The sequence below is a fragment of the Indicator indicator genome, chromosome 2 (assembly GCF_027791375.1).
Source record: "Indicator indicator isolate 239-I01 chromosome 2, UM_Iind_1.1, whole genome shotgun sequence".
In the NCBI taxonomy this organism is placed as follows: Eukaryota; Metazoa; Chordata; class Aves; order Piciformes; family Indicatoridae; genus Indicator; species Indicator indicator.
Genome location: NC_072011.1, coordinates 59627575 through 59641145, shown reverse-complemented (window position 1 = coordinate 59641145; position 13571 = coordinate 59627575). Strand labels below are relative to the sequence as shown.

Below are 13571 nucleotides of genomic sequence, written 5' to 3'. Positions count from 1 at the left end.
CCCTCTACAGCAATGACCAACTGGAGTTCCCCAGGGATCAGTACTGGGCCCAGTTTTGTTCAACATCTTTATTAATGACCTGGATGAGGGGATTGAGAGTACCCTCAGCAAGTTTGCTGATGATACAAAACTGAGGGGGGGTTGGCTGACACCTGTCAGGCTGTGCAGCCATCCAACGTGACCTGGACAGGCTGAGAGCTGGGTGCAGGCAAACCTCATGAAGTTCAACAAGGCCAAGCGGAAGGTTCTACACCTGTGTCAGGGCAATCCCAAGTACAAATACAAGCTGGGTGAGGAGTGGCTTGAGAACAGTCTTGAGGAGAAAGCCTTGGGGGTGTCAGCTGATGAAGAGCTCAACATGAGCCAGCAATGGTCACTGGCAGCTCAGAAGGCAACCATGGTCTGGACTGCATCAAAAGAAGTGTGACCAGCAGGATGAGGAGGTGATTCTGCCCCCCTGCTCTGCTCTTGTGAGACCCCACCTGGAGTACTGTGTCCAGTTCTGTGCCCCCAACACAAGAAGGACATTGAACTGCTGGAGCAGATCCAGAGGAGGCTACAAAGATGATCAGAGGGCTGGAGCACCTCCCCTGTGGGGACAGGCTATGAGAGTCAGGGCTGTTCAGCCTGGAGAAGAGGAGGCTCTGGAAAGACCTTATAGCAGCCTTCCAGTACCTGAAGGGGGCTACAAGAAAGCTGGGGAGGGACTTTTCACAAGGGTTTGCAGTGCTAGGATGAGGGGGAATGGCTTTAAGCTGGAAGAGGGGAGATTTAGACTGGAGATTAGGAAGAAATTCTTTACAGTGAAGGTAGTGAGACACTGGAACAGGTTGCCCAGGGAGGTCATGGATGCCCCCTCCCTGAAACTGTTCAAGGCCAGGTTGGATGAAACCTTGAGCAACCTGGTCTAGCAGAAGGTGTCCCTGGCCATGGCATGGGGGGTCAGAAGTAGGTCATCTTTAAGGTCCCTTCCAAACCAAACCATTCTATGAATCTAGGAGTCGAAGTCAAGCATTTAAAAAATACTTTCTCCAATTTTTCCCATTTGCCCCTGGTCTTTTATCATCAAGTCAAACATTTAAAAATTACATTTCTAACTGAAGAGTTTCTAATGCTTGCATAGAAACCTCCTTCTTCTAAAATCATAAGAAACAGCTATAGCAAAAGAAGATTTGAGCAAACCCCAAAACCTCACTTGGAATTAAAATGGAATTTCTTTTTAGGAGGGGGAAGGTGGAACATTGACTACAAAACCAAAGAAGAATCGAGTGAATTTGCAAATCAAGCCTGCCTGGAGTGAAGCACCCCAAGATTTTCAAGGTATAGTATTACTTCAGAAAACTGAACTAGCCTTCTGTCTTAGTTTAAAATGGTGTGAATTTTTTCTTTTATAGCACTGGTAGCCTATGGGGAGTTTTAAAACTGTCTCAGAAGACAGAACATCCTCTGGGAATTCCAATTTCAGTTCCTCAACACTGCTGTCTCAGTTTAAGGAGTGAGACAGAGCTCTCTAACTCTTCTCAAAGTAGTTAAAGAAAATACTCCACATGAGGACTGGATAGAATTAGAAAGTTTAAATGAAAATGCTATTCATAAACTACATGCTTCAGTGCAAGACATATAAAATACAAAGAAATCCATAGGCCACGGTTCTCCAAAACCTCCTTAGGCCAAAACTCCCTCCAAATCAGACCAAAATCTCAGGCCTGAATGCCTCCCCCCACCATACTAAGCCTTTTTGCACCCCCCTATGCTCAAGTGACACAACTGCCAATTCAGCTCCCCAGTTCCAGGACAAGCCAGGCCCCTCCATGCCCAAACTGGCAGCATGAGTGAGACCAAACCAGGCCTCACTCCCCAGCACCTAACTGGAATAAGGCTCCAAGCATGCACCGAGGAGCAGAGAGGGAGGGGGGAAAAAGGGGAAGGAACAGCGTGTGCTGTCCCCTTACAAATGGGAGCTGCAGGCACTGTGGGAATGAAACAGCAAAAAATTACACTCTCCCTGGACCTCTCAGGTCCTCCTGGAAGACTTCTTTGTGGTTTCGTAAAGGCACCCAGCCTCAAACCATGACAGCTGCTAATGCAGAATAAAAATCACCTTCCATACATTTCACATTAGCTCTTAAACACCTATTAAGATGTCATTCATTTCCTCAGCAGCATAAAAAAGCCCTCACCATCTTTCCCTTTGTGCCAAAATATGCTGTTAAATGGGTGGCACTGCAGAGGGTTTAGAGAGTTCTTGACTGGTGTTTGCTTGCAGTACAACTCCACAATAAATCCCCAAAGCAGAAATGAAAGCTTAACCCAGATTTTTCACTACAAATAAAGCCTGGTGTTCTATGATAACAGCAATGGGACTGTCTTGAGAGCAGGGAATCATATTAATGGTTACAAATTAATTTACTCTTAGGAGCTGGGGGTTTTCTTGCAGGAAGAAATTCAAAAGTAAAGAAAACTAGGTAGGAATGAGGGTTTTTTTTCTAGTTTCATTTCCTGTAATTCCATGCAGTGTATTTGAATCAAAAATCTGGCTATCAAGTACATTTTTTATGTATGCTAACTATTGGAATTTAAAACAAGAGTATGCAATGAAGATATATGTTAACAGCATGAAGTGAATGACAGTATAATAAGAGGATTGTAATTTTAGACTTGGAAACAGAAAGAAAGATTACTCACAGGTCTCTGCGTGGGCCAAAGTTGCTTGTCAGTCATTTGGAAGCAACAGAGCACAGAGATGGATCCCTCTCAGCATTGCCAACAGAGTCATTGCAGGTAAGCAAAGGGGTGTTGAGGACAGCTGTAAAAGGCTGTCATCAGAACTGAGCACTAAACCAAACCAAAACAAACAAAAAAAGAAATTTGTGATCATTCTCATCTAATCTCTCAGAAATTAATGCTTTGGGGCTGTATTATACAGCAGCAATGTAAACTTACACAGTGGAATAGGAATACCCAAAGCAGTGCAGGGCTATCAGTTAGGACAAAACCAGGCAAAGCAAATTACCAATGCCTGCCTTCCTACCAATTCTCTTCTATTAGGTTACTCAGTCTGCAATTAGCAAACACTTATGTTGGTAAGCTACAGAATCAGAGTATCGCAGAATGGTGGGGATTGGAAGGAACTTCCAGAGATCATTTAGTTCAGCTCCCCCTGCTAAAAAAGGGTCACCCAGCAGCTTTTGAAAGTCTCCAGAGAGGAAGACTCCACACCCTCTCTGGGCAGTCTGCTCCAGGGCACCAGCACCCTTGAAGGAAAAAAGTTTTTCCTTAGGTTTAAGTGAAACCTCCTGTTCTGGTTTGTACCCACTGCCCCTTGTCCAGTCACTGGACACCACTGAAAAAAGTCCAGCCCCATCCTCTTGGCCTCCACCCTTTAGATATTAATAAGCATTGATGAGATCACCTCTCAGTCTTCTCCAGGCTAAACAGCTCCAGGTCTCTCAGCTTTGCCTTGTAAAGTAGATGCTCCAGTTCCCTTAGTATGTTCATGGCCTTCCATTGGACTCTCTCCAGTAATTCCCTGTCTCTCTTGAACTGGTGAGCCCAGAACTGGACACAATACTCCAGGTGTGGCCTCACTAGCAGGGAGTAAAGAGGGAGGCAAGCCTCCTGCTGGTGGCTCTTTTCTCAATGTATCCCAGAATACCCTTGGCCTTCCTGGTCACAAGGGCACATTACTGGCTCAAGCTGATATTTAGAATTTAGTATTCATTATTAATTATTTAAAATTGAATATTTATTATTCATTAATTGGAAGTAAATAGTGAGACACTGATTTAGATTTCTTGGAAGAAGCTTGAATTCTTAATGCAGCTAATGTCACCATCCCTAGAGGTGTTCAAAAAACATGGAATCATAGAATGTTAGAGAGTGGAAGGGACCTCCAGAGATCGAGTCCAATCCCCCTGCCAGAGCAGGATCACTTAGGGTAGTCTGCACAGGAATGCATCCAGGTGGGTTTTGAAAGTCTCCAGAGAAGGAGACTCCACAACATCCCTGAACAGCCTGTTCCAGTGCTCTGTCACCCTCACTGTAAAGAAGTTTCTCCTCATGTTGAGGTGAAACCTTCTATGTTCAAGTTTGTATCCACTATTTCTTGTCTTATTACTGTGCACCACCAAAAAGAGATTGGCCCCCTCCACTTGACAGCCATGCCTCAGATACTTAGAAGCATTGATCAGATCCCCTCTCAGTCATCTCTTCTCAAGACTACACTGCCCCAGGGCTCTCAGTCTCTCTTCATAGGGAAGATGCTCAAGGCATCCTCATGGCTCTCCATTGGATTCTCTCCAGCAGGTCTCTGTCTCTCTTGAACTGGGGAGCCCAAAACTGGACACAGTATTCCAGGTATGGTCTCACTAGGGCAGAATGAGACATGTGGACCTGGCACTTTGGGACATGGTTTAATGGCCATAGTGGTGTTAGGTTGACAGTTGGACTCAATGATCTTAGAGGTCTTTTCCAACTGAAAGAATTCCGTGGATTCTATGATTCTGTAACAGGAGAATTAGGTGGTTACATTACATACTCCTTAAAGCAACGCCTTCCAGTAATGATTGTCCCAAATAACATCTGTAGCTGATTTTCATATAAAATCACTGAATGGTTTGGGTTGGAAGGGACCTTTAAGGCTCATCTAGTCCAACCCTGCTACAGTGAGCAGGAACATCTCCAACTATATCAAGTTACTCAGAGACCCATCCAACCTGACCTGGAATGTTTCCAGGGATGAGGCTTCTAACTGCATCTCTAAGCAACCTGGCTCAGTGTTTCAGCCATCCTCATTGTAAAAAACTTTGCTACTCTTCCATGCATTTTGCAAACATTCACTTACTTCAGGCTAAAGAATTACCTTTATTTTAGTTTGCCAGTTCTTCTGCCTTGACTAGCCGGAGAAGTTTAGCAAACACACAGATGTCAAGGATCCAGAGGGAAACACATTTCCTCAGGTAAGTGACTTCTCCTTTGAACATATTTATCCTTGGAAAATATCCCAGCAATTGCCTTTTGTAACCAAGCTGATAATGCTGTGGGGCTCTCTAAAAAAAATGACAAAAGCAATGACACACACTGGTTTGTAACTGGAGATGATGATGTAGGCAGGCCTTTGAAACTTCTCTTGCATATAGTTTGATTTCCATTTCACCACACACAGTTTTCAACTATCTTATCTTTAAAAAAAAAAGTAATTCCTAATAGCTGTAAGATCAGAGGAAAAGCTGTCATTTCAAATTAGAGTACAGCCCTCACTGCTGCAGGTGAAACCTGCTCCCTAGGATAGTCTCACCAAATGATTATCAGTATTGCAAGAGGTGATGCGCTCTCCAGCAGTGGTTTCCCATGTTACAGCAGTAAAGCCTGATACAGATTGTGTGCCAGGAGACTCACATGGTGAGGCAGAAAGTATGAAACTCCATGGCAGCCAGAGAGCTTTCTACCTTGCAAAGCTGTTAAGAGTTCAGAATCTTGTAGAGGGCTCTTGGACGCTAGGGCACGGTCTGGTGGACCACCAGAGCTTGGAATCCCCAGCTGAGAAATCAGTGGCCTAAGTCCTGTCACAATAAATTCCAGGTTATTATTTGTTATTCCAGATTATCATTTGTTATTGTGCAGCAGTAAAAACCCAAACCAAGCTCAGCCAGTTTTGCTCTTCTTTTCAGATGTCCACACTGTTCTGCACCTCGCCTATCTGACCCCTTGGCTCACTTCTGTCAGGAATGTGGATCTCCCATCCCACCTGTGCCAGTAAATCGCTTTCCATCCCCTGAAGGAGCACAGGTAGCAAAACATCATAGCACTCAACAGATCATCTTTGGGGAAACCAACTTCCTTATCAAATTATGCACTGAATGATGGCAATACCATGATGTAGTCACACTTCCATTCTGGAAGTTCGATTCTGGTTGTTTTCTCTTAGCACAGAATCATCCAATTGTTTCAGTTAGGAGATCTTTAAGATCATCAAGTCCAACCATTCTCTAACTCTACCGAGTGTGGTGCTAAACCATGTCCCTCAGCACCACATTTCTGTGTCACTGAGACACCTCCAAGGATGAGGATTCAACCTCCTCCCAGGGAGCCTTTTCAGTGAAGAAGTTTCTTCTAACCCCCATTGCCAAATTCAGCTTTCCCCTCAACCTGCAAGAACAAGCACCGCATCTTCAGGACCTGCATGTGCAATTTATTCCACCTCTTTAGATCAGGTTCATAATTAGGAGGATTTCACCTACCTAGACATTTAATTTTAATTTTAATAAAAATTAACTAATCAGCTTTCTGGCACATTTGAATAGCCAGTGAAGTATTCTCTTTCCAGTTGTCTTCACGTTTCCTCAATAGCTTTTGACCTTTAAATATCAACATCAGCATCTCTTGCTGTCACTTGCTATGTTTCCAGTAACTTCCCTGCTGGTGGAGATTCTAACCAGGAGAATATTAAATATCTCATGATAATCTAGTGTTCCCCAGGGATCGTCACTGGGTCCAGTTTTGGTCAATATCTTTATCAACAACCTGGATGAGGGGATTGAGAGTACCCTCAGCAAGTTTGCTGATGATATAAAACTGGGGGGGGGTTGGCTGACACCTGTCAGGCTGTGCTGCCATCCAACGTGACCTGGACAGGCTGAAGAGCTGGGTGCAGGCAAACCTCATGAAGTTCAATAAGGACAAGTGCAGGGTCCTGCATCTGGGGAGGAATGACAGCAGGCACCAGAACAGGCTAGGGGCTGCCCTGCTGGAGAGCAGCTCCATGGAGAAAGACCTTGGAGTCCTAGCGGGCAGCAAGTTCTGCATGGGACAGCAATGTGCCCTTGTGGCCAAGAGACCCAATGGTATCCTGTGGGGCACCAAGAAAAGTGTACCCAGCAGGTCTAGGGAGGTTCTTCTGCCCCTCTACTCTGCTCTGGTGAGACCTCACCTGGAATACTGTGTCCAGTTTTGGGCTCCCCAGTTCAAGAGAGACAGAGACCTGCTGGAGAAAGTCCAACGGAAAGGCACGAGGATGATTAGGGGACTTGAGAATCTTCCCTATGAAGAGGGACTGAGAGCCCTGGGGCTGTTTTGTCTGGAGAATAGAACACTGAGAGGGGATCTGATCGATGTCTATAAATATCTGAGGGGTGGGTGTCAAATGGAGGGGGCCAGGCTCTTTTTGATGGTGCACAGTAATAAGACAAGAAACAACAGGTTCAAGCTTGAACATAGAAGATTGCACCTCAACATGAGGAGAAACTACTTTACAGTGAGGGTGACAGAGCACTGGAACAGGCTGCCCAGAGAGATTGTGGAGTCTCCCTCTCTGGAGACTTTCAAAACCAACCTGGACGCATTCCTGTGCAGACTACCCTACGTGAACCTGCTCTGGCAGGGGGGTTGGACTTGATGATCTCTGGAGGTCCCTTCCAACCTCTTAGGTACTGTGATACTGTGTAAACTTAATTACAGTCCTTAACATGCTGCAATGTGACTTTTTCTTCAGATGGCTCCGTGTCTTGAATGCAAACATCTTGTGCCAACGAATACTCCCACTTGCATTGTGTGTGAGTCACCAAAAGCTCCACAGCTGCAGCCCCAAACCAACAGCTGCATAAAGGTAATTTGAGAAGAAATACAACAAAATAGCAATTTATCTTCTGGCGTGCCTTCTTCTGACAGATGGCTTTGCTACAAATGCTCTGATCCAGCTTGGGTTTGTATCACGGAATCACAGAACTGTAGGGGTTGGAAGGGACCTCTGGAGATCATCTAATCCAACCCTCCCTGCTAGAACAGGGTCACCTAGATGAAATCACAGAGGAATGTGTCCAGGTGGATATTGTCAGCAAACCTACCGAGGGTTCACTTCATCCCTTCATCCAGGTCAGAGAATCATAGAACGGTAGGGGTTGGAAGGGAGCTCTGGAGATCTTTGAGTCCACACCCCCTGCCCAAGGAGGATCACCTAGGGCAGGTCACACAGGAAAGCATCCAGACAGGTCTTGAAAGTCTCCAGAGAAGGAGACCCCCCACAACCTCTCTTGGTAGCCTGCTCCCGTGCTCCGTCACCCTTAGAGTGAAGAAGTTTGTCCTCATGTTGAGGTGCAACTTCCTGTGTTCCAGCTGATATCCATTGCCCCTTGACCTATCACAGCACACCATTGAAAAGAGACTCCAGGGCCATGATCTTGTTGAGACTACAGAGTTGTGGAGATTGGCTCACCTGACTGTATGGTTGCCATTGTAGTGGGTGTCTACTCTAGACCACTGACCAGTAAGAACCAGTGGATGAGGCCTTCTGCAGACAGCTAGAAGTAGGCTTATATTTGCAGGTCCTGGTCCTCATGAGGGACTTGAAGCACTCCAATATCTCCTGGAGGAACAGCACAGCAGGACATAACAAAATCCAGAGGTTCCTGGAAGGGATTGATGACAACTGCTTGATTCAAATGAAGAAGGGAGCTCTGCTGAGTCTCATACTTACAGAGAAGAAAAGGCTTCTTGGGCTTTTGAAGGTGAAAAACAGCTTTGGCTGCCAAAGACCATGAGATGATGGAATTCAAAACCCTGAAAGGAAGGAGCAAGGGCAAAATGCAGGATCACAGCCCCTGACTTTAGGAGAGCAGACTTTGGCCTCTTCAGGGGTCTGCTCAAATAAGTCAAATGACATGCTGGGCTGCATATCATTTGCTGCATGCTGTGGTGCCAGCAGGTAAAGGGAGGTGATCCTTCCCCTATACTCAGCACTAGTGAGGCTGTATCTGGAGTACAGTGTCCAGTTTTGGACTCTCCAGTACAAGAGAGACATGGACATACTAGAGAAAGAAGCATTAATATAAGTATGGGAGTTTGTGGAGGAAAGGCTGTGAGAGCTGAGAATGTTTAGGGAAGGGAAGACTTGGGGGATTCTCATCAATATGCATAAATATCTGAAGGAAGGGAATAAAGAAGACAGAGTCAGGCTCTTTGCAGTGGTGCCCAGTAACGGGACCAGAGGCAGTGGGCACAGACTGAAATACAGAAGGTTCTCTCTAGAGATCATAAAGGAAACACTTTTTCACTATAAGGGTGACCAAGCACTGGCACAGGTTGCCTAGAGAGGTTGTGGAGTCTCCATCCTTGAAGATATGGTCCTGGGTAAGCTGCTCTGGGTAGCAGGGTGGGGTTGGACCTCCAGAGGTTACTTGCAATCTCAACCATTCTGTGGTTCTGTGATAACTGCAAGGAAATATATTTGAAAAGCAAAGGATGCTGAAAGGAAAGTATTGACTGAAGACTGTCAGATAACAAAGATGATCCACAATCTGAGGCCTTGGTGTCAAATTAGATTTTAGACATTGGCTCCAATTTCATGTTTTATGCAACCTTCATGGTGGTGTAAAGACAACCACAGGCTAATTGGTGGCAGTAATCAAAAGACCAGGCTCATTACTCTTAGCTTTGTTGGAAATTTCCTTGTTGATAGTGACTGTGCTAAGAAATTTTAGTGCACCTCCATGGTATATAACAACAACAACAATAATAAGAATAGCAAATAAATAATTTTCCTTGCAGATACTGGATTATTTGTTTTCTGTGAGTGCAGTGACTAAGCAAACTGACACTAAGCCATAAAAAAGATCTGGAGGTACTGATGCTCTGTTTCCTGAGGGAACTGTACCAGACTTTAAAAACAAATTGTCACCAAGATATGTGCATTTGTGATGACCAAGCAATATGGCCCAACTAAAGTCTGAAGCCCACAGCACAGACTTGAAGGACCTCTTCTATCTGCAAGGATGAATAACCACAGCACTTTGTAACACCAAGTTCTCTTCTTCTCCTTCTTGATCACAGTTTTCAAACACTATGTGAAATATATTCTTTCTCTCTTTAAGGGTAAAGTAATTTGTCAGGTGTGTGGCACAGGAAATCCTCTTCACCACAAACACTGTGTGACTTGTGAAAGCAAACTGCCTGAACTGCAGCTGGTAAGGCTTCTTGCATCAGTAACACTAGGGTGAATCAAATTAAAAAAATCAAATCAAATTCAAATCAAATCACATACCTTTCCTTTGGAAAACTGCAGTCAGATCCCCGTGTGCCTATGTTACAAAAGCAGAAAATCCTTCCTCTGTCATATTCAAGTCCAGTACTCCCACAGATGCTCCATCATAAATATCCAGCTAAACATTAAGTGTTCTCATATACCTTCAAGTTTCTCCTGTGGAGGTGAAGGTTGCAAACGCCTCTTTCCTCTGCTCTGGAGAGACCTCACCTGGAGTACTGCATCCAGGTCTGGAGCCCCCAATACAGGAAGGACATGGACCTGATGGAGCAGGTCCAGAGGAGGACCACAAAAATGATCAGGAGGTTGGACCACCTCTGCTACAAGTACAGGCTGAGGAAGCTGGGGGTGATCAGCCTGGAGGAAGGCTCCTGGGAGACCTAATAGTGACCTTCCAGTTTCTGAAGGGGGCCTACAAGAAGGATGGGGAGAGACTGTTTACAAAGGCCTGCAGTGATAGGATGAGGGGCGATGGCTTCAAACTGGAAAACAGCAGATTTAGATTGGATGTTAGGGACAAGTTCTTTACTATGAGGGTGGTAGAACATTGGAACAGGTTGCCCAGGGAGGTAGTTGAAGCTCCTTCCCTGGAGATACTCAATGTGACGCTCGACAGGGCTCTGGGCAGCCTGATCTAGTGGAGGATGTCTCTGCTGACAGCAGAGGAGGTTGGACTGGATGACCTTTAGAGGTCCCTACCAACCTAAACCATTCTATGATTCTATGCCATTGTGAACGCTCAAGAGGCTCTTAGAAAACTGGTAGTCCAGGGGAACCTTCTTTGTATTCAGATTATTGTCATTGCAATAAAAAATTTGAGTATGTGTACTGGGAAGATCACTCTCACTGATTTCAGGTATTTTGTAAAAGTAAATATTCTTTGACACACTTTTTCTTATCTCCATTTGCTGCTCTTCCTGCATGCATACAGCTACTATTGCTTGTGTTTGGCTGTGACTCTGCACAGAGGTGAGACAAGGAACAATAAATGTCCCCTCCCTAAAACCACTGTCTGTTTTGACTCCATGTTTAGCTTGCTCACTTGATTCCTTTGATGAATTTTACTTCCACCTCTTGACAAATACAGAAATGAAAGAAGAATGATGATCTGCAAGTCAAAACCATCTCATTACAATAGCAACAGCCTGAGCTTTAAAAGTTGCTAGTAGCTAGAGGCAAAAATCTTTTGTGTACAATCATAGAATTGTGTTGGCTGGAAAAGACCTCTAAGGTCATGGAGTCTACCCATCAACCACCATGGCTGTTAAACCATGTCCCCAGAGTGCCATGTAGCCACTGAGGTGCCATTTCAAAGAGAATTTCAATAGGAATCTCTACTTACCTACCATAAATATGTGTTTAGCTGCCTCAGTGAATGTAGATATGAATAGGCACATGTAGATGATGAGACCTGTGGTACCTAAGAGAGAAAGTAAAATTAATAGTAATAATCAATTTTACTGATTAGTGATGTGTGGCTGGTTAGTAGTTATTTAGTAGTAATTCCTGAATAATTAATAATTAGTACTAACACTGATATTACTATGAATGGCTATTAAATAATTTAGCCTTAGAACATACTTTGACTTGCATTCTTGTGAACGTTCTCTTCCAAACGAGCCCTCACATTACATCATCCAAATTGCAACACAGACACAGGTTAAAACAGGGCTGTTTGGTGTTTGCTTATTTACTGCTGTGCTGTCTGTAATAAAAAGGCTTTTCCTCAGCTTCTCTTCCTTATCCATATTCCTGACTTGGGGATGAAAAAGCAAAACTGCAGAAGCCTTGAGGCAAAACCTAACAATTTGTCCTAGCAAGACCTTTTTTGTCTTAAGTAACTCAACCTCCAGACATGTCAGCTGCAAAATCTGTTTTCTTTCACATGCCTAAGTTAATTGTAGTAGGAAAGGTAGGTAATCTACAACTTCTGTGAGGTAAAAGGGTATAAAAAATACTTACCCAGCAAACACAAAACTAAGAGAAAACTACTTGCCTGAACACATTTTACCTGCCATAGTACAACAACAACAAAGCTGTTGTATGTTGGATTTGAAAATAAAAATTCATCAGCAGAGAAACCTTCCTTTAACTTTGAGTGGCCTTGTATGTGAGCTGTATTAATAAGTACTCAGCATAAGAGGACACCATTGGTAAGAACAGATTTTTTTTTGGCACTAATTCTGCAAAAAAATATTTTTAAAATTAAATAATTTCATCTTTTAGGATGGTTTTATAAGGAAAAGAAAAAAAAAGCCAAAAGGAACAAACCCCAGAATCATTAGATCCATGTCAGTCTATTCTAAGTTGAAATAATCCTTTTAGGCTGAGTATTATTTTATGTTTTAAAAGCAAATTGCTTTCCTCTTTCCCCTTGTGAACTTTTCTTCATAGGAAATATTTTCTCCCTAATGCTTGTTTTGTTTCATCAGCCAGGGTTTGGAGGAGACACTCCACCACCCTACCACGGCCAGCAGAAGGAGACTGTTTCATGCTCCAAATGCCATCGTGTGAACCGGTCTGATGCCCGTTTCTGTGACTGGTGTGGAGCCAAGGCACGTGCCCTCGGTGTTTCATAGAACCACAGGATGGTCTGGGTTGGAAGGGACCTCCAAAGGTCATCTAGTCCAACCCCCTCTGCAGTCAGCAGGGGCATCCTCAGCTAGATCAGGCTGCCCAGAGCCCTGTCAAGCATCACACTGAATATCTCCAGGGATGGGGCTCCAGTCACCTACCTCCCTGGGCAATCTGTTCCAGTGTTCCACTACCCTCGTGGTAAAGAACTTGTACCTAACATCCAATCTAATTCTGCTCTTCTCTAGTTTGAAGCCCTTGTCCCTCATGCTGACAAATTGGGTTTTACTCAGCTGTGACCTTCAGTAATTTCAACCTTCTCCTTGCAGAACTGTCAGTTAGGACACAGCTTATTATCAAAACACTTGCTTAGAGCACATGGATAATGTAAAGAAAAATGCAAGGCTTAGATGACATCCTGGCCCCACCTCAGTCCATGACTTAAGGGTTTGGATGTGTAAACACATTACCATGTGTTAGTGAGCATCAGCTGAGGTGCTGCAGCTGTGTACTCTGCCCAAGTAACTTGTCCATCAAAGGTTAAGCTAGAGGCTACCCAATGCAAGTTTTCCCATATCTAATCAAGTGAGTGTCAAGTGGAGGGGGGCAGGCTCTTTTCAGTGGTTCACAGTGATAAGACCAGGAGCAGCAGGTTCAATCATGAACATAGAAGATTTCACCACAATATGAGGAGAAACTTCTTTACAGTGAGGGTGATGGAGCATGGAACAGGCTGCCCAGAGAGGTTGTGGAGTCTCCTTCTCAAAACCCACCCGGATGCATTCCTGTGTGGACTACCCTAAGTGATCCTGCTTTGGCAGGGGGGTTGGACCTGATGATCACTTGAGGTCCCTTCCAGCCTCTGATACACTGTGATACTGTAATCAGGACTATGATCACCTCTGTAGACAATTGCCAGAGCTGAGATGATGTATGCAATGTTTTTGGCTGAAGGCCTCGTTAA

General features: G+C 44.4%; 1 protein-coding gene across 1 annotated transcript in view; it reads left to right on the top strand.

Moving 5' to 3' along the window:
• Window positions 1-13571, top strand: part of DZANK1 (double zinc ribbon and ankyrin repeat domains 1) — a 31424-nt gene that overhangs the window by 3529 nt on the left and 14324 nt on the right. Inside the window, exons 4-10 of the mRNA XM_054397540.1 lie at window positions 1224-1320; window positions 2657-2781; window positions 4873-4958; window positions 5670-5787; window positions 7490-7603; window positions 9864-9956; window positions 12466-12588. Coding sequence (XP_054253515.1) covers window positions 1224-1320; window positions 2657-2781; window positions 4873-4958; window positions 5670-5787; window positions 7490-7603; window positions 9864-9956; window positions 12466-12588 — 756 coding nt within the window. The remainder of the gene's footprint in view (window positions 1-1223; window positions 1321-2656; window positions 2782-4872; window positions 4959-5669; window positions 5788-7489; window positions 7604-9863; window positions 9957-12465; window positions 12589-13571) is intronic.